Genomic DNA, 20401 nt, shown 5'->3' with positions numbered 1-20401 from the left:
ATTCGCAAGAACCGAGCATCCCGGTGAGGGTGGATGGCGGAAGAGGTTCAATGTCTTGCGCTGGATCATCGATCACGTCCCCCGGAAGGGGAACCCTTTTCTGGTCTTATACGCCACTCTCTCGCTCATTGTCAGGTGATTCCTCTCCACCCCTGCCAGTCTCCAGCAACCCTGATGTTTCGACGAACCGGATAACTGGACCATGATAGTAGGATTTCCCCTTGGTTTTTCGAATAAGAATATTTTCAACATTAATTACTATGACTTTAGTATCTGCTACAAAAAGACGTATCTTTATCCGATAATACGGTAATACGTTGTTCTTAGACTCTTCATGGTGCGAGTGCTGCGCCTTCGAATCGCGTTGGCCGTGTTCTTTTACGTGTTTTCCGGATGGCCGGAGGGAAGGTGGAGAGACGAAGTCGCGTGATGGCATCCCCTCGCTTGGTAAATAAATTACCCCGACCTTATCAGGGGTAATAGGAGCGCGCACGACACAGATTGGTCGGCGTTGGGCACGCGAATTAAAAGTTACTGGCCCGCCACGGCTCGCAGGTTACGGGAAAAGCCGGCATGAACGCGACAACAAGCACCTATCGGCCCCGGTGTTTTATTCAAGATTAGAACAATCCAGGACTATCCCTCGGATCGTATCGCCGCGTGTAATTATTTATGCTTATCATCGCAGGAATTAGACCCGCCGTTATTATTCTGCGTGACGTCTCCCGCGGTCCTTGCGACCACCAGTGATTTATTCGCGGATCGAAAACGTCCCCGAAAATAGGACAATTCACTCTTGTAGTCGGTGTAATAGCGGCGACCCAGATCGCACGGCTTATTTTAGACTTTGCATTCGCGATTAGCCCCGCTTCTGAATGGAGGGTGTAGTATAATGGGAGTTCGGTGTGACGTTATGAATCTTGTTACTAGATTTAGGGATTTGCGCCCGTTCGATTAATTCGGGGACGAAGCGCATCATACTCGTGAGCCGTAGGCAATTTTATAATCACTTTACCGGCAACCACTCCTCAACCCTTGATCAATGCATCTATTGAGTGCCTCGAATTGCATTATTTTATAATCAAATGATACATATCGTTTGCAAGCGCAACACAGAGTCAACCTTCTTCTGTTACCGCCTATACATGTTGTCCTATTCGAAGTTTTGCAAGCAATTATCTCCCAAACTATAGCTTTTTGTGAAAAATATTTCAAATCTTACTCTGATTGGACAGCGACATTTTATGGTGGTTACAAATCTTCTCTAGGTTGGCGTGCTTTCGTCTAGTTAAGCCAAAGGAACGACAAGTCAGTGAATTCGTCTCGGGATAGGCTACGCGCTTACCTAAATAAACACATATAGTTTCGTATAAAAAAAACAGTGGTATGGAACTGCATTTTTGATTAATTTCTGTTTTTCACGTTAGACCTAGAAAATTTCTATTCTCCATAAAAGTCCGCAGTCTAATCACAGCCATTACTTCTGATGGAAGAAACAATTTGAGAATCTATTGTTTTCTCACAAAAAGAGTGAAACTCTCTCGAGTTGTCGCGGGCCACAAATTTTCCCAACAGCGAGCACACCGCAAAGAACATCGGATAACCGATTAGTGTTCCAAATACGAGACACTTTGTACACTCGATTTAGCCGGCCGGCCGTCAATCACCGTTTCCGACGGCGAAACATCAGCACGCCGAGAATTTGAGTGCCGTAAAAGAAATCGGAGCGTTCTCGATTCGTCGCTCACGATTTCCCGCGAATGTATTTCACCGTTCAGCCCGACGCAGCAACTTCGTTGGCACGTATCTTGCATAAGGATACCGTTCGGCCAAGCTGCGAAACTTTTCCGTGTTTCTTTTACTTTTTGCTCGGATGCCCCTCTTCCCCGTCATTTCCCCATGCACCGTTGCGAGGGTGTTCGAAATTTTTTCTCACCAGAGTCTCTTTCCCTCTCTGGCGTTCGCTTTCGCGAAGCTTCGCAGTTTTCTCGATCTGCTCGGTCGAGAAGATCCCGTTGCCTTCTCGTGGCCTGGCCGGTATACCGGAAACTACGAAGTGCCGCCGGAAGGAGGGAAAAAAGCTCGACCCGGCTCGGCCCGGCCCGGAATGCGTTTACTTCTGGCTGATTGATACGATTTTATTGGTTCGCCGGGATTTATCGACACGCTGTTTTGCATATGATTGATCTACGCCGATTCGCTCGTTTCCTCGATACGATACGAACCGTTAGCTCCTGTTTACCTTTCTCCTGCGTCCTTCTCTCTCTCCGTCTCTCGCACACTCTCACACATTCTTGTTCTCTCTCTCTCTTACGTTCCATTATCGGTCCCGCTCGAAATTGTGTCCTCCTGTCCCAGACATGAGCATTGGCTGCGAAATAGTGAGACGTATCCCGTCGGATTCACCGTTGCGACGGTATCGCGCTTCCAACCGGCATTTTTCAAAACATCGTCCGAGAAAATGGAACTCCGTTATTGAATTTTCTCTTCCTTTATTCGATGCGGGGGTGGAGCACGATCTATAGGCGGATCGTGGCCGAGACGATATAAACGGTACCGGATTAATGCTGCTTTCGCCGCTCGGACAATTGAGCCACTTTTCGGCGGAGGCGGAAGTAAACTTTTGTGTTCAACAAGATTTTGGCCGAACTTATATTCGCTCGAGAAAATCCGTATATTCGTGTGGAATTTTTTTGAAAGGGAAAGTAACTCTTAGGGAGATCTTTAAAAAGTGTTCACATGGAACAAGTATTTTATTACGCGTATGCAAAAGTCTGTTTCAATCGTTCATGCATATAGACTGCAGATCCTAATGCAAAATAAAAATGTTCTGCACCAATTTTGAGACGCAGAGAATAAATAGGAATTCCCTCGTTAATAGTCGTGATAAATAAAAATAATAAGACAGTGATCTTTAATTCCGCTTATGTTTGTACCATTTTAACTAATTCTTCTTACAAATGCGTAAAATTTTGACTTATAATTTTAATGATTATAATCTTGCACCCTTTTAATGTACCTACATTACGTAATCATTACAATCGATCAGTTGGTAAATCGTGGAATTTTTCTAATTCCTTTACAACTTCCAGCAAATCGGTGAAATAGCAATTTCTATTGAAAGCTTCTATTCTAAAAAATTCAGAGTTGAAGAAGTTCAATGCTGCTCCTGAAGTATTGAAGTCGAGAAGCTTTTAGCTGCAAAGCTCAGTATCAAAAGGTTGACAGTGTGAAGCATTAAGTACAAAAGTTTTGGCTGTTGAATAGTGTGGCCGTAGAATTCAGGAAATCTATTGTGGAAAAATGATGTCACGAAATTGTGAAGGTGTTATGATCTTGAAAGCTTCTATTCTATGAAATATAAATACTTACACATGTAATAGATATTTGTTATTACAGTATTCAGATTACTCTTGATAATGTGTTTATTAATAAATTTACTTGTCAACATAATTTATTTATATTGATAGATTCATTGAGTACAGGATTATATTCAAACAATTGTATGTATAACTCATGAGTGGCTTCTTTTAAATTAGAGTTATGCATATCTACACAATGAGTCATAACTAAATTGTTAAAGTTAGAACATATTTATAATATACGCACTGAACATATATTATATTTTCAAGAAAATATCCTTTTGAAGTAGAAGCACTATACTGAGTGAAGCTTCAACAAGATTTCGTATGTATTTGTAATTAGAATATAATATTTAAGATATTCAAAGACAGAGGTTTAAAATCATGTTGTAAGAGTTCTTAAATTATGTTTCCTAGGAGTAAGAAAAAGCAGGCTATGCTGATTAAACTGATGAATGATCGGAACTGCCCTCATAAAAGCATTTAATAAACATTGCCCACGACACTATGATTTATCTGAGTTAAATATATTCGTTCTCTTCTGTTACAGGTGAGTCGGTAAAACAATCATATTTGTCATCCACGAATTTTTCCAGGACTAATGGAAACTCTTGCGGTAAGACCTCTCCTTGATTTACGAGCTCGGGATATGAATGTGCAGGCAGAGGTTCGGTAGAAGTGTCGGGGGTGAGTTATTAGCTGAAAAATATGTTTTCATGGAAACTTCGGTTTAAATTGACAAAGGGGCCAAGTTTTCAACGATGCAAATCGCGCCACCACCGCCCCGTGCCCCCCCCCTCGAAAGACGTGATTTATATTCGCATTAAGGGATTTTAAAGAACGTTTCGACGAATCCGGCATAAATTTGTCGACTAACTGCCATCGATTTCTTGCCACTCATTTGGCGAGCTTAAAACTCGCCGCGATTATACGCAATTGAAATTATTTAAATTTGTGTGGCAGCTTAATTAATTTTCCCGTCGAACCTCGGGATCGATAAATGCTCTTTCTAAGAGCACAGAAGGAATGACATTAATTTATGATGGAGTTTTACCACGACATCTCGCTGTTCGGAGTATTTAAGAGATTGGGGTATTAGTTTGGAAAACAAGTAACGAATAAATATTATATTTGCAACAATGAAATTGAAAAAGTTAGATTGATATGGATAGCCTTTTGTGGATATAAAAAATCACATACCCTTTTGTCATTCATCAGAACCAAAGGAGGCAATTATGAGGCTCGTTTAGTCCAGTCGTCTCCCATTAATCTATCCTCCATTTTAATTCAGAGTACAGTAACAAACGTGTCAGGTAGATACTTATGCCACTCCACCATAGTCTGGAAGCACTCGCCGGAAACGCATGCAAATCTCGACGGGTCTCTCTGATCTCACTGATCCTTCTCTCTTAATTGCAATTAATTCAGGACTGACATCTCGGCCGTTGCAAGAGTACTATCCTAAACATGCGGTGATTGCTAACAAGGACAGCCCTAACGGTCCTATTCTCTATTTTCTACGGAAGTATGGTATTCAGCCTTTCGTGTTTAAAAAATAGAGTGTACTGTAAATTAATTCTCGGGGAAATGACTCCTGGGACTATATGATTCGAGCATTGCTTATGCTTATATATTGGTAACAAAAATGTATAGTTGGTGCGGAGGTGAATATTTTGTACAATAATTCGCTGCCTACTTATAACAAATAAGAACAGAGACTTTCACATTTCCAGGAACGAAAAAACTAATTGAAGACATAAAAAGAGCTAATCTTTGTCAAAGACGTCTGCCGCGGAAGGAAGGCTTAAATCGTAAGCTGCTTGTTGCAAGATGTAACGACGGTATTAATTTTCGCTGGAAGATTGGCGCGGCTGCGACGCAGCTTCGTGTTGACGCCGGCCTTGTTGAATCATACATTTAACGCGTAGTTAATCTTGCAAATTTCGAGAGATATTGTCAGAATACACTAGGTCAGCCGGAATTATGGAAATGTTTACCTTTCATTGTCAATGTACATTCACCCACGTTGACCACCCTCTCGCCCCGTGGTTCCAAGGGCTGTGAGAAATAACGGACATTTGTCGATGCGGTTGACGACTGTTTGGAGCTGCGGTTCTAAGAGGAACAAAGGGGGAAAGGAACAGGACGTCTGCGTGGTCGGAGGACGCAGGGGTCTTAGGGAATGGAGTAAGGAATATCCCAGGGAGACTCCAGCGAAACTTTCGGTAGGGTGGTGTAGGACGCTAACCTGGTTCGACTAATACCGCGCGAGGTCTCGTCTACTTTAACCCAGACCTAACTTAGCCTTAGATTAGACCAACGGACCATGTACTTGTTCACCTGGCACTGTCTTTACCGACACGGTCCTCGACATAACCGTACCTTTCCGGTACCTGCGCTTTATACACGGCGCGGCGCGGTGTTCGCCGGGATTGCCAGGCAAAGATACATGGAAACCTTTCTCCGAGAAATTTATTCCGCCCTTGTTTGCGTTGGCCAGCTTCCGTCTGTTCTTCCACCGCTTTTTCCTTTATAGGCCCACATTTCTGTTTTTTTAAAGTTCTTTGCTCGACTTGTTGAGAGTCCTCTACCACATATTCCGTCCACTTGGAAACGAGCGGCGATGTCGGTACATGTTTTTCCTGCGTGGGCCGTAACACTTACTGCGAACCGCTGAGAAGATCTAGAGGGACTTAAACACTTCACTTTTTAGTTGTTGTATTGATACTTCATCTGACTATCAGGCATTCGGAAATTGCTCGCGTGACTACGCTGAAATTTTGTTACAGAGGTGGTTTATTTTGCATAAAGATCCGCAGTCTAATCGTTACACTATTTTAAACACATTGAAATAATTAAGAGGATAAATACATTTCTGTGTATATATGTACATCTTGTATTTCTAATAATCAGCACAGAACATTTTTATTTTGCACGAAGATTCGCAGTCTGATTATAAGTCTTTCTCTCTAAGACTTCCTCACTTATTCAATTTTAATAAACATACAAAATTACTTCAAAATGGTACGAAATAGTTAACAAAATGACCAAAAATGAACTTGTTTTTATGTTTCCGTTTTCATCCAGACACTATTATAAAAACTTCAATTTCATTGGAAAACGTAGAAAATTTTGAACCGTTTGATCAATTTTATGGTTTCGTTTGTAATTCGGTTTGGTCGGTGCAGTGTTTGCTACAATTAAAGTTTTCACGCTTCGAAATCGACGTTCCCCTATCTCAATTATCTGATATCTCAATTTTCATCGAGCTCCGAAATTAATTCGTAATCTGTGTGTACATTAGACGTTGGAATTCTGGATTGTGAGCTGGTCAGCTGGGAGAACGGAATCTTAACCGAATCCTGTTCGCTTCATATCTGAATTAGTTTCGATTCGCGCGTCTGTATCGCCGTCTACGGGTTTCATGGCCCGCCTAAGCCTTGAAAAGTACATAACGCCCCTTTGACGGACGCAGGATCTGTAGCGGATCCTGCTTTGTGTACTTAAGGAATCGACGCCAAACATAATTAGAGGTTTCGCCCGTTTGCTCCCGACAAACACACTCCTGGCTAATACGGCCAAACACATTCCTCTGGATCCTCTAGTTCTGAACTTCGTCCTCGGGTGTAGTACACGGCGATGATCATTAAACTGCGTTTGTATCTGTGCATCGGTACATACCGACGATCCTTTAATTATCAACGTATTAAATCGACCTAGTGTCGGTGATTGTGAAAATCACTCACATTACTGTATTTGTCCGAGGCATTTAGAACTCTGCGTTTAAGGTTGAATTGAAATTTGTTTGCCACTATGCAAAAATGCTTTAATGTTATTGATGTATAATAAATTAATGGCGAATTAAATTTTTTCAATTGTTATTTTGTCACTATCCATTCGAGACATCAGATGAAAACATGTGAATTTAGTTTATCTTCATCCGTTTAAACTTTCATATATTAAAATTATGATTCTAACATATTTCTGTTCGACAAAAGTATTACCGACTACATCATACTCAACAACAAAGTTCTAAAATAGCACAGTGAACTTTTAATCTGTGCCGAGCACTTAAAGATTTACAGTTTACTGAAGACCGTCTGAATCGTTCGTAATTGCCCTAAATACGATTTCCGGTTCTATAACGCGATAGATCAATAGTTTACTTCTACAATAGAGATTACGCTTACGAGTTTGCACGAAGAGATGGAAGATTAAGTGGAGGTAGCCGAATGGTGTAATGAGAATTGCTCTCCAATTGCCCTGAGCGATTATTTGATCTCGTACTGACTATAATATCTGTTAATCACGGTTTAACGACAATTAAATGGACAGAACGAGTCGAAATCAGTCTCACATGTGGAACGACAAACGTAATTTACATTTCGAGTGTGATAGACACCTCTACTTGAGTCAAAGACCAATCGAGATTTCATTTTCTTCAATTAGTTGATCAAAATCAGAGTATTGTATACTCAATACTCACACACACATACTTGATGTTCAGTAACGTTGGGAACGTTCGTTCCTTGCACTTTGTATCGCAGCTAAGTAGACAGAATTATAAATTTTCTTTGCAATTTACGTTTCTTTGTTATTTTTCCATTACTCGCGACTAGTTTCCGCCGTCAGCCGGAAATGTGACTGAGAACATGAAAACAGGAGGAGCTGTGAGATATTTCATTCCGACGCTTCCAATATAAAACATTTTCCTCCGGACGAGACATTAACATCTCGTTGAATATATTTGAATATATCTGTTGTGTATTTTTACAAGAGAAGCTTAAACTTTGCTTCTCACAAGAAGAATCTTATCTGCCCCCCCCTTTCTCTCTCTCTCTCTCTCTCTCTCTCTCTCTTTCTCTCTCTCTCTTTCGCCTTAGTTTCATTTTGGCGTGGCAACTTCGCCGACGTTGCGTTCTTAAAAATTAAATTTCTCGAACCCGTCAGAAATTTTAAACCTCGGCCGACTATTATGAAACGAAGAATACCTTCCAGGTTGGCCTGTCACATATAAATCTCCGCCAACCGAGGTGCAATATTTATGGAGAACCGGTAGATCCGGCGGAGTTCTCGTCGGTGGCAGCCGCATAATTAGGTCCTGGGAGGACAGTTCCAGAAAGTCGCGTAACTTTGTAACAGAATTAAGCCACCATATCTCATTCTATCTTTGGGCGTTTATTCGCTCGCTCGTTCGCCACCCTCTCGCGCTTGTTCTCCCCGCGTTTCACCCTCTCGGTTGCAGTTACTCCTTTCAGAATCACTTGAACCCTCTCCCCCGAGCACCGTGCCACTCTGTTTCCGTGCCCAGACCCCGCTTATTAAATTCCTCGAAGTTTCTTCTCATTTGACACAGTAGCACCTCGTGTCTTTACGGCCTGTAGCTGCGTTTCCAAGCCGTTCGCCTCCTCCGGCCGTCGCGTCGCGCGTTCACCGCCCTCACTTTCCCTTCGTCCTTGTCCCGCGAACTGTGACCTTCCAGCACATGGTTGACTTAAGCGCAATTTAATATGGTTTAAGTTCGCTGCGAGGAGCTAGGCACGGGAACAAGTTGCCTTCCTCCCACCCCTACCCCACCTAATCAAGCCTCGCTTTAACCCTGAGAACCGCTCCCGAGAGACGTTGGAAACTACTTGTCCAACTAATAATCGCGCGGGATTTCCAAACTGAAACTTAGCGCGCGCGCTCGCTTCGTTCCGCGAACGCGCCGAAGCCTGCCACCGACACCGTGGTATCAATTTCTACTACACCGAGATGCCTGGAGTCGATACGATTTTTCCTTGTCCTCGACCCCGCTGTATCTCAAATCCGATGACGCTTCTCGACGACGCGTGCGAACGAGCGTGGATTTTGACTCGTAGCGATATTTCGAGGCTGATCGGATTATCGATATACAATGTTGGACAAAATTTCGTATAATTAAAAGAAGAAAATGAACATTTGACGCTAAAGTGAGGTACTAAATCTGAAGTTTGTATTGTATACAAAAGAGGAAGAAATATGAACATGAGCTGATGTTGCGAAAACGAAATCAATTGCATCTTGCTGTTGACTAAAATTAGTGAATGGAGGTCGTAACGTGATATACAATCTTCTGAAAAATCCAAAAATATATGGAAAAATAGAACAGCCGGAAGACTCCGTGCTACAACAGAACGTGATAGACGGGCTATTCTAGGCGTCGCTTCTAATTTTAAGGGATCCGCAAGAAAAATGGCTGAAGAAGCGCGAGCGTAAACTAACGTAAGGAATGTGCGTCGTATTCTGCAACAGAGAAAATTTATGAAATGCAAAAAATTGAAGCAACGACCTCTCTTAATGGAAGAACATAAGGAAGCTCGTTTAAAGTTTGTACGGGATGTTCTTTGGAAAAGTATTAAAGAGATGTGATTTTCAGTTATGAAGAAAATTCAATTCAGACAAAATGCATTTCAGCTTGATGCAATTTTAGGAAATTGATTAGCTTCTGAAGGTGTACGATTAATGCTGAGATACTGATTGCTACATTACTGGGTATCCCGCTACGGTGATTCCAAGAAGTGGTGGGAACAGCGATGATGCGACAGTGGTTCGGATAATTGAAGCTTTATTGCGTACAGATAAGATCGCGTACCAACTCACTATAATCTGTCGAAGAGTATGTCGGGAATTGAATAAGATCTCGCTCGGCGTTGCTGACAGTAATGGCTGGGTTTGCAGATTTTTGCTTACACGTACATCGAGAAACCCATTAGTGGAACTCAGCCCGATACATTAGTGATCAATGTCCACTCCGCTTCGCAATCGTTGGAGTTTGAGCGAGAGTTTACGGAGAATCGAATCGAATCGGGTCCTAGCCGGGTTTCCTCCCTCTCGCCTAATGCTCGCCGCCTCGTCCGCGCGTGATATTTACTCCATAAATCTGACTTAATTAAAGTCGTACCTCGATATCGCGATTCAGCCGGGTAACAACGTTACCTTCTCTCGCATTCTACGTAATCAAGTGCATAGAACAAACTTGATAGACCGCTCTCTCTCTCTCTCTCTCACTCACTCTCTCTCTTTTTGATTAGAGAAGCTCTCCTGCGAGCGAGCAGTCGTTCCAGCTTTATCTACCGCTCGGGAATAGGGCGGAACCGAGCCGCTCCACGAGACTTCCGCTAAACTTATTATCACGTCGTATCTTTTCTTCAATGGATATTGATTCGTGGTCGATTCCCGTGACTGATTCTAGCGCTCCGGGTTCTGGGGTCGCTTCGTTGCCCCCGCTTCTTCGGATCCAATGAATAGATGGAAATAAAAACACGGCCAATACGGCACGTTGCCCTTAGTATTGGTGAGAATATAAGGGAATACTACTATACCTGTGTGGTCCGACGAGACGAGCCAGTGAATGTTAACATAGCCTCCAGTGCAATAGAGTTGATGTAACTCTCCTCAAGTAGGTAGTGAAGGACAAGGAAGGTATAGATTATAGATATTTAATAGCAAATGTAATTGCACAAAATCTGTCAACAGAAATTCAGATATTATCGGTTCGGATAATCGAGGTACTGAATTGTCAATTAAACGACCATATGCTCTGATTTATGCCGCGTTTGGTCTCGTTTTAATCAGGAAAATGTCACAAATATGTTGTTAAAAGTTTCATAAAACAATAATTGAAAATAAGATAGTTTTGTCATTGGATCAGTATTGTTTCGCCGATATATCTAATCTCCCGTATCATATTACACCCCTCAACGATCGAGCTTCGAGCTCTCCCAAAGGGGATAAGTTTTTCACAGATATTGTGCACACTTCTTTCACGTACATCGTCGCTACTATATTTTTTCACTTAATACATCAAGATCAACGTTGACATTCTCATTAGGCCCAATACAAGCAACTAATTAGTTGTGAATTGGCTACTAAACTATACTTAGGGAAGGGTTCTAAACCGTCGTTTCTTTGTTCCAAAGAAGTAATTCAAAAGATGATGTATACGAAGATTGTCCAGAAAAGTACTTCCCAGAGGAGATTCGAAACGTAAACACGGACAAATCGCGAACGGTTCGCTCATGGAAATCCATCCAATATTTATCCCGGAGCCACGTTAGAGACGCGGCCAATGGCGCCGTTTCCGGTGGTCCCCGGCGAAAGTTCTTCGGGAGTCAGTTCCACGGGCGAAGTAATATATTTTGGCAGGGACTTACGACTTCCGACAAATTTAAACGCACTTCATACTTCTCCGGCGATGGGTATCGATTCCTGTGTGCACGGCTGCCGGCACGGACTCGATATAATCGCGTTATTCCGGAAGCCGCGTCGTCGCGTGCTCCTCCTGCTTCCTCGTTCTCCTTATTTGTCTTGTCTTCCGTTCTGCTCGCAAAAGAGAGCAACGCGGAACTGAATATCCTTGCTCTGGGAAGACACCGGGAAAGTAGAACGAAGGAAGAGACCGCGGGACGGGGAAAGAGACGGAGAGAGAAAAAGGGGTGGATAAGAGAGGACGGAGGGGTCGAAGGGACACGTCTATGTGAAATACAGCGCATGGAGGCCGCCAGGCAAAGAGAAGAGAGAAGGACGGAAGGAGGAGGAGGAGGAGGAGGAGGAAGGAGGCAATGGAATTTGATATCGTGCGCAGGAGCGGGAAAATAAAGTGGAAAAATTCCATCTGGTCAGACGTATCAAGCTCTGTGTCCTTCTGCCTGGGACCGAGAGGAAGCGGGATGGAGGTACACGGGGACAACTCTGGTAGACACTCAATACACTTTTCCTCGATTCCGCGGAAAAAGGAGCGAGCCGCCCCTGCACCGGGGGATGAAGATTCACAGCGTCGAGCGGAAAATTTATTACTCTTTTCCTGTATTTCCGGCTGTGAGGAATACGCGCCAACGAACGTTAGTCCACGGAATGTTGTTTACGCGTTCCATACACCATCAGTTTCACAGATTCATTTTGACGCTCCCCCCTTTACTATTAGATGACGCTAACTATACCTGCCTGTTTCTTTTCATAAGCTTCTCGCTTGTCGGTCCAACTGGATTTAATGAGTTTCTTCCGCCCGGAATTAACAGAGCATCGAAACGAGCTTGTTGCGTATGAAATGCTGTCTTTCCTTTTGTTTGTCCATTCGCAGACAGGCTGTCGAAATGGATGTTTGGCGTAATTATTCGCCGCTGTGTTTAAAGGGAACAATACCTTTTCGGGAACAGGACTCGTTAATGCAAAACTTGGTCGAAAACATGACCACGCGGATTGTAAATACTGAAAACCGTACAAAATTCAACCGTGTAATGGTATCCTGGGGTCTCTGATGACCCAAGCAAAATTGACTGATCATTGATTTTTCGTATCTGCATTGCAACGCTGTTGTAAATATGTTGAATATCGGTCAGGAATATGGGCCATGATTTAAATGGTCATTCCATTCGATCTATCCTATAAATGAAGGTACGCGATAGGATTCTATTTTGGAAAAGAAAGTTGACCTTCGCATGACCTCTTCTAACTTATCATGATAGTGACGCAATCAAATATCAAAAGCAGGTGAAACTGGTGGGTAGATTCAGCGTTAAAACAGTCACATCTGCTCACCGTAATTAACAACTTCCATATATCCGCAACATCCGCAATGGTCGCCCACTTAAGGTCAGAAACAAGTTCACGAAAATGCTGCGGCTAATTGCTCCGCATTCCGAGACATTAGCGACGTGTGTCGGTCCCGACATTCAGCTCCTCCATTAATTCGTTATTTTGGCGATTCTCGATCCGCCAGTGGAAATTCTCTAAGGAGCTCGACGGCTTTTTCTTCGGCGGTGGAAGCGCATTCGAAGCGTCTATCCCGGCGTTGTTGATTTCGTCTTGGCGGTCTCTTCCCTGTGTTTCGCCGGCGCTTTTCCGCCTCACGACCTCTTGACTCTTTCGCGCCGGCAAAAACTAGCGAACGACGAAACTGGCTGGTCTAGTTCAGACGGACGGGGGTGGCAACGAACCGCTGCCATGCTGGTCCGACTGTTGGCAAGCGTCGTGTCGTTCATGTTCGTCCCACCCTCTAACCTCCGTTCGTTTGCGAACGTTCGTTTCACCGACCCCTGGCGAAATTAAAAACATTTACTTCTTGCGAGAGGAACACGAACTGAGCGGCTTTCATAAGCCGGAGGTACACATCTCGTAATACTCGCGTCGGTTATATTGTCTTCTGGTCTAGAACCGTGGAAAAAATCGATTTTTCATATTTTCGTAAAGCACATGTCTTGAAACATATGTCTGCTGTTCCGTTGTAAAACCCTCTGCGAAGTGACAAGCGAATGAATATCACAAAGGCCCCATATTTTGCAATCCATTGTTTTATGGTAAAAATAAGAGTTTCCAACTTATTTTCAAATTATTAAATTAATTAAGGAAATAATATATTCGTTTATTCAAACGATTTCTATTTTGCATGGATACTTCTAGTGCGAGTCCAACTGCGAATTTTTATTTATAAGGTAAGAATTTATTAATGTCAACTCAGTTTCGGAGTAGTGCTAATCCTCCGTTCGTTTCAGCGGCCCGAAATTAAAAACATTTACTATGTGCGAAAGAAACACGAACCGAGCTGCCCTTATAAGCCAGAGAGACACATCTTGTAGCCAACCCCGGTTGCGGGGGTGGGCGTCGTAACCGGATGAGTAAAAAGCTCGCGAGACTGTCGGAACGGTGTGGGGGTATAAGTGGGAACCTCGTGCCCACTTCGGAGATGTACAGGTTTGTGCCGCCGACGGCAACTCGAGGACGAAGATGGGAAAAGGATGGTAAAAGGACACGACGGGAATAACTGGACAGCTACTGCCCTGAAAATTAATTGGAGATATTGCGCGTAACCAGGGCACCACGGTGGATGATATCGACTATTCGAAACTCGTTCGCGAGATTACTTCCACCTTGCCGGGAGGAGCGGTTTTATTGAAAAAAAGGTCGAATAACTGTTTCCTTGTTCGTCAAGATGAAACGCGGAATGCTACGCGTTTCACTATGCCACTTTATGAAGTATGAAAAAGGGAGGAATTTTAATTGTCAAAGAGCGTTTCGTTGCGAGCTATGACCTGGGAGCATTGTTTCATATGCGACTCCGTTCTACTGTTACACTGAGATAATGAACGAGAAACAAAGCGATTGGAATTCCAGGATACTTTCTGGAACGCTACTGTCACTTTTACTATGGTTGCTATTATGAGCTGCGTGATGTTTGTCACGAAAGTTTACTGTCGGCTACCGAATTTTGAAACAACATAGATTTTTTTAATTATATTCTATGGACATTGATTAACAGTTTAATAATAACTGAGTAATTTTTTATGAAATTACCACGTTACATTTATTTTGCATGTTCATAGAAATTTACTATTATACATATATACGTAACCAACAAGAAATGATCCCGAAATCGAACGCATTACACGATATTTTCTGCCTAAATTCATTTTAAGGGAGTGAAATCAACCCTTAATATTTTATTATTTTGTAATTATAAATTTTGGTTAATTCAAAGTCTCTTTGAATATTAAACTTTATTGTTATACTTAGAGCACTAGTATTAGTGAGTATTATAGATTTATGTTTATTACCCAGCAGATTGCTACTCGTGTCAGCCGTCGACATGGAGGTTATAATAATACCGTTTCGTCTTCTCTCTCTCTGGCCGGCCACTTCGTAGCAAGGACTAATAAAAACGCTGACCCAGTTTTATAGACAGCACAAGACGCTTTTCTCGAGCAACGTATTTTCTGACAGCTGCTGTCTACATAACTCCGGGTCACCGGTCGCGAGTCGATGTCCAAGCTGTTTAGCTCTTCGCGTTTCTTTAAGAATCCCGGCTAGTCCGAACGGTCCACGATGAATCTTTCATGGGGTCGCGGGTCGATCTGTCCAAAATTTTATTCCGGATTGCGTGGCTGGTTCGGACCGGTGCATTTTGTTAACGAGACGGTCACACTTACTTCTTTCGATGGCACCCGTTAAGAGAGCATTTTTCTTGAAATAGTGCACGATAGTGGTAATTTATGATATTCGCTAGAATCGTGCTTAATTAAATATTTGACTGTACAAGGAAGTGGATGGGAGAATCATTGTCCAATTAGAATTTGTTCTATACTTAGGGCAGTGGCCTCACCTCAAGTATTCATCACAATGCCCACCATAGCGCAAAAGAGAGTGGAGAACATCCTGCATCATGGCGCGGAGTGTCGGTCATCAGGAGGTATCGTTAGGCCCAGGTTGGAGGATCCAAATGTCCTCAAGCCCTTGGCAATAGTCTATTGTTTCTGAAAACACACTTGTTAACCCGACGATTTTAAGCTATGATAATCGCAGTGCAATAAATGTCGTTTTAGTCCTCGGTTAAAAGCTACTATAAAACTCGAGTTCCGGTACTTCGCTGACTCTAACAGCACCCGCAGGAAGCTCGGGTCCAGGCTCCCGTTGAATCTCTGTTTAATCGGCAACCTCGTCAGATAGGAGCACCATCGAACCCAATTTCTGTGCGCCGACGAGCACCGCGATACACGACCACGTGACACGGAACGAGGATGGTTCACAGGAGGTAGCTGCAGAGCGATCAAGGCTGCGTAAGCAGATTACGCAACTGTGTAATTGAATGGGCACTCTAAATACCCCGGTTGCTAATTAAGAAGACGATCAATCGATTATCCAGCCGGCATCGATACACGTCCCTCCTTCCACTATGGCCCTTCTCTGATCCGCCCTTCCAGCAATGTAGCCGTGACGCCGACCAGGGAATCGTAACATGGTTGCTCGGTACCGGAGGGGTTTTAACCCGGTCTGTGCCTCCCCCGCAACACCCCTCTGCCACCCCTCACACCCCCACTGCGGCTCTCCTCGCGCCACTTGCCACCCCCGCTAAGTCTGTTATCAGCAAACCCCAGCCTCATCGGAGACTGGTGCTCGGCTAACTGCCGATTATTGCCGGCGGCATAACCTTCGATTAAAATCAACCCCCCGGCGCGCTTAACGGTCTCTTCAGGTTACCCAATCAACGAGCCCCGCCTGAGAAGTAGGCATCTCCGGTTTTTGAACCGGGAACACCAGTTTCTTTGATTTTAGTTCGAGACTCTTCAGAACTCTGTCTCTCTATGAACCAATTTAAGGGAGTAGATTCATTTTTCCAGGATTGCAAGGGTCTGGGATGCGCCTTCTCATTTCTCAATAATACAAAGATGGGGTTTTTCAGTAGTCGAAAGTGCTAGATGAAAGATCAATCCAGGCCGCGATCGCTCTCAATAGTCCTATTTGTACGTTTACGAGGCGTAATTTGCATTACGCGGAAGCATAACGCTGCGCACGTAACTATTTCCATAAAGCTGCGACAGCTACATGCTGCCGAATAATGCAAATTACGGCTCGTAAACGTAAAAGTAGGACTTTTGAGGGCTATCGCGGCCTCGATTGATCTTTTATTTAGCGCTTTTGACTACTGAAAAACACCATCGCATGCATTACCCAGAAATGAGAAGGTGCATTCCGCACCCTTGCAATTCTAGAAACGAATCTGCCCCTTTAACACTGTTCGAAATTTGCACACTTGCTACGGAAGTGACTCGACTACGCAATTTTTGAGTTATCATTATGAAAATGCTAGAGGCACTTTATGATGTGGGGAGTGATTGTGACGATCTTTTAGAAAATACACTTGAATCTGTTTTCTGAGCGTTAATCCTCTTGCTCAGAAACTTAATTAACAATACAGGGTGAGTCACGAAAAACAGAACAACTGAATTTCTTTGTTGGTATGAAGGATAAACGAAAGTTTCAAATGTGAAATGAAACCATTCAAAGGGGGCAATATAATGATATCAACAGATCTTGTGTTTAACGTTTTTTTCCGTCAGTTCAAGATCGTCGGTGTTTTTTTTAAATGGCACCATGCATTTTTAACTTTATAGTGTTGTAGCTGATGTCAAGGCGAGGTCAATGATGCGTGTGGTACACTACTTTTTATTAGACTTAAGCCGATATAACAACTATGCAGATTATTGTCTCTCTAGTTATTCCAGATAGCAGATTTTAAGAGTTAAAATCTGATAGAACAGACGTCAATATTTCAATGGTACTCGCAGCGTTTTAAAAATTCAACGAACCATTGATTTTGGTAAAATTTTAAACGATTGCTCGATAGTTCTGAATATTAATAAAGCTCCGTTCGTGCACGTATTTCTGAAATGTTTCAAGATCGATCCGTTGCTGAATATTCCAGTATAAAAATCGAAGGGAGCCTTTCTGATTCTCACAGAATATCTTGAATTTTGAAAATTCTATTAAAATACCAAGAGAGATATGAAAGTCGATAAGGGTTGGAAAACTTCGATGCATTTGATTTAGTCAGAAAACCCAATGAATTTTTAAAATCGCATGTCATTATTCACTTTGTTACTGTTTCAAATAAGTGTCACATTTCTGCAGTGAAATCGATGCACTTTTCCAAGTACTTCAATCATTCACGACTTGTCTAGTTTATTTGTATCTGACCTACAATTACTATTAAAAGCAACATAATACGCAATACTTTAATATTCTTAATTAATTTTCTAGATTAGTTAATTTTATTTATATCTGAAAAGCAACTGCACATTGTATTTAAACTATTTAATTATAGTCTCAGCTTAAATATTATTGAAAGAGACGGAAGCTCTCTTCGTTTATTATTCACTGCTCTTTTCCAGTTCCCCGTTTAATCTCTTTTGTTAATTTGCTATCCGTTCTCTCGTTATTCATCGCAAACATCGTGTCTGTGATTGTCACTGTACGCTGGTAGTTGTAGTAGTAATTTAAGTGCCTCTTGTTCTTACTGGAGGGATTAACAACGCGACTGCACAACGGTTGAAAACCATTTGAAATATTGAAGCGTTAAGTTCCGCGTTTAGCATTTTTCAAGGAAGATTATACCTCGCGTTGGATACTGAATCCCATGGGCGGTTGAGTTTTCGAGGGATTTAAGAGGCGGGTGATAAATATTAAAATAACAATTTGAATTCCAGTTTCGTTCAACCCCTCCGTTAAAATCCCACGGCGGCTGCACGAAGGTTTTGCAAGGAGGAACGAGGAAAACTGTTCGGCGTGCGGGAACTGTAGATTCATGCAATAATCATCTTCCACTTTCTTGATCTAGTTTTGAGTGTTATGCTCTTTCTTCTCGACCCACTTTTCGTGTCAGGAATCAGGAATGAAGGTGCTAAAATACCGTAGAACCTCATGCATCAAACAGATACGCTTCGGTTGGAAATTATACCTGGTGAAACGTGTGATTTATTAGAAATCGGAAGATACTGTGTTGTAAAACACTCTATTGAAAAATGTTAGCTTACTTGAGAAAGATTAATTTGTGGGCATTTAATTTCCACGGAGTCGTTTGTAATTACTTTTCACAATCTGACCTCTTAAGTTGTAATAGTAGATGTACATGATAAACCGTAAGATAATATTTTGAGAACTAGTGGTATATTATATTATAAAAAATATATATAAATACTGTTGTAGAATGTGATTACCCTAAATAAATGATCGTGATTGTCGTTTATCTTCTATTGGTTAAGTGCTTTTGTGGCTGACGATGTTAAAGTGGAGTGAAAGATCTAATCGAATTGTTTAAACGTAAAATCGGTTTTCTGATAACGGGGGTGACGCGTCGCTATACATTCGCAATACTTAAATAGGTCTCACAGACAGTACAGTCATACATAAAGAATAATCGTGGAGGTCAGTGCACCTATCAAACTGTTCTACTCTACTGTATCGATCTGACACCGTGCAAAGCTATCTATCCGAAGATAGTTGTAAATTCGCCCAGTTTTCTCGTTTATATGAACTCGAATGGACCTCGGCTGTCATAGATAAACCTAAATATTTTTGAAAATGTGGTTCGTGTCATACTGTTTTATGACGATCAGTTCAATGCTGTCTATAACTTACACTATCTATTGCATAATTGCGTTATGCACTTATACATATTTATTGCATTGATCGTCGTCATCTTTAATATTGATAAACCAAATATCTGATGCACAACTTTAATTAAAATAAGTATAACTGATCGCGACGTATCAAGAGTACTCTACATATACGTGCGATCTTCTGTTATTTATAAAATAGAAAATATTGCATCATTATCCCCCGCCTGTAGGCGATAGTGATCTCCAGGCCCGATTTTCTATCGGATCAGCTCGCGTCGTCCGATATTTCACTGAACGTACTTTGCGATTACACAGGGGTGCGCATTAAAGCGACTAGTTAGATGCTTGGATATCAGCGTGTCCTTAGGGGGTGGGGGATTGTAGCGAGGAGGAGAGGAGAGAACTCTGGATGAGGGTTTCATGGGTTAGAGAGTACGTGGGGCGCGCGCGAGACGGGGGTGGTGGGTGGGCACTGTTGGTCGGCGCATTCGCGACAAAGGCTAATTGCAAAGCGCGGGAGAACCGCGTCGCAAACGGGAACAAGCCCATATTACGTCGGAACACACAAGCAGTCATCGTCACCCCATACGCCTCTCTTTCCCTCTCTTGCGTGTGCTTTCGACCTCTTTCGTCGGGCCTCTTCCCTCTGTCGAACACAGTTACCCTGCTCCACGTGTCCGCCGGCTCTCTTTCCATTACCTGCAACGTCAACCAGCAGAGCAGTCCAGGTTACAACCTATCGTCCAGGATAGGGTGACATCGGCGACGAGCCCGAGGTCAGGTGACGCCTTGAACTATGCGTACAGAAACGATCCCGGACGGTGAAGCATCGTTGAACTATGGTCCATCGGCTCGGCCAGTCCTAGGCTTGGTACGGTACACCCGCAAAGCATCTCGACACAATGGTGCGACCAGGTAAACCCCCGACCTCCAGACCGCATCACATACAATTCCTCTGTCCACCTTCCGGCGATCCTTTTCACAGCGAATCCGACCTACGAACCCGCTGCTCCAACACGTTCTACGCCCGTCCTCTTTTCCCAATCTCTCTCCCTTTCCCTTCATCCCCTTTAGCCGTTTTCTCTCCGTTGGTATCGTTTTACCTCCCAGTCACGTGTTTTCGTATTCACG

The 20401-nt window shown here is 42.9% G+C and overlaps 1 protein-coding gene across 3 annotated transcripts in view; it reads left to right on the top strand.

Annotated features, from left to right (window-relative positions):
* The window catches only part of LOC143207824 (uncharacterized), a 171803-nt gene that overhangs the window by 60099 nt on the left and 91303 nt on the right, over positions 1-20401 (top strand). The window contains exon 2 of one of the 3 annotated variants that reach the window (XM_076421638.1): positions 3913-20401. This exon is cut by the window's right edge and continues 14964 nt beyond it. The exons of the other annotated variants lie outside the window; for them this stretch is intronic. Coding sequence (XP_076277753.1) covers positions 3913-3995 — 83 coding nt within the window. The 3' untranslated portion in view covers positions 3996-20401. The remainder of the gene's footprint in view (positions 1-3912) is intronic. 3 annotated transcript variants of the gene reach the window in all.

Source organism: Lasioglossum baleicum, chromosome 4 (genome assembly GCF_051020765.1).
Source record: "Lasioglossum baleicum chromosome 4, iyLasBale1, whole genome shotgun sequence".
Classification (NCBI taxonomy): Eukaryota; Metazoa; Arthropoda; class Insecta; order Hymenoptera; family Halictidae; genus Lasioglossum; species Lasioglossum baleicum.
Note: the sequence above shows the minus strand (reverse complement) of the source record. Positions and strands in the feature narration are given on the sequence as shown.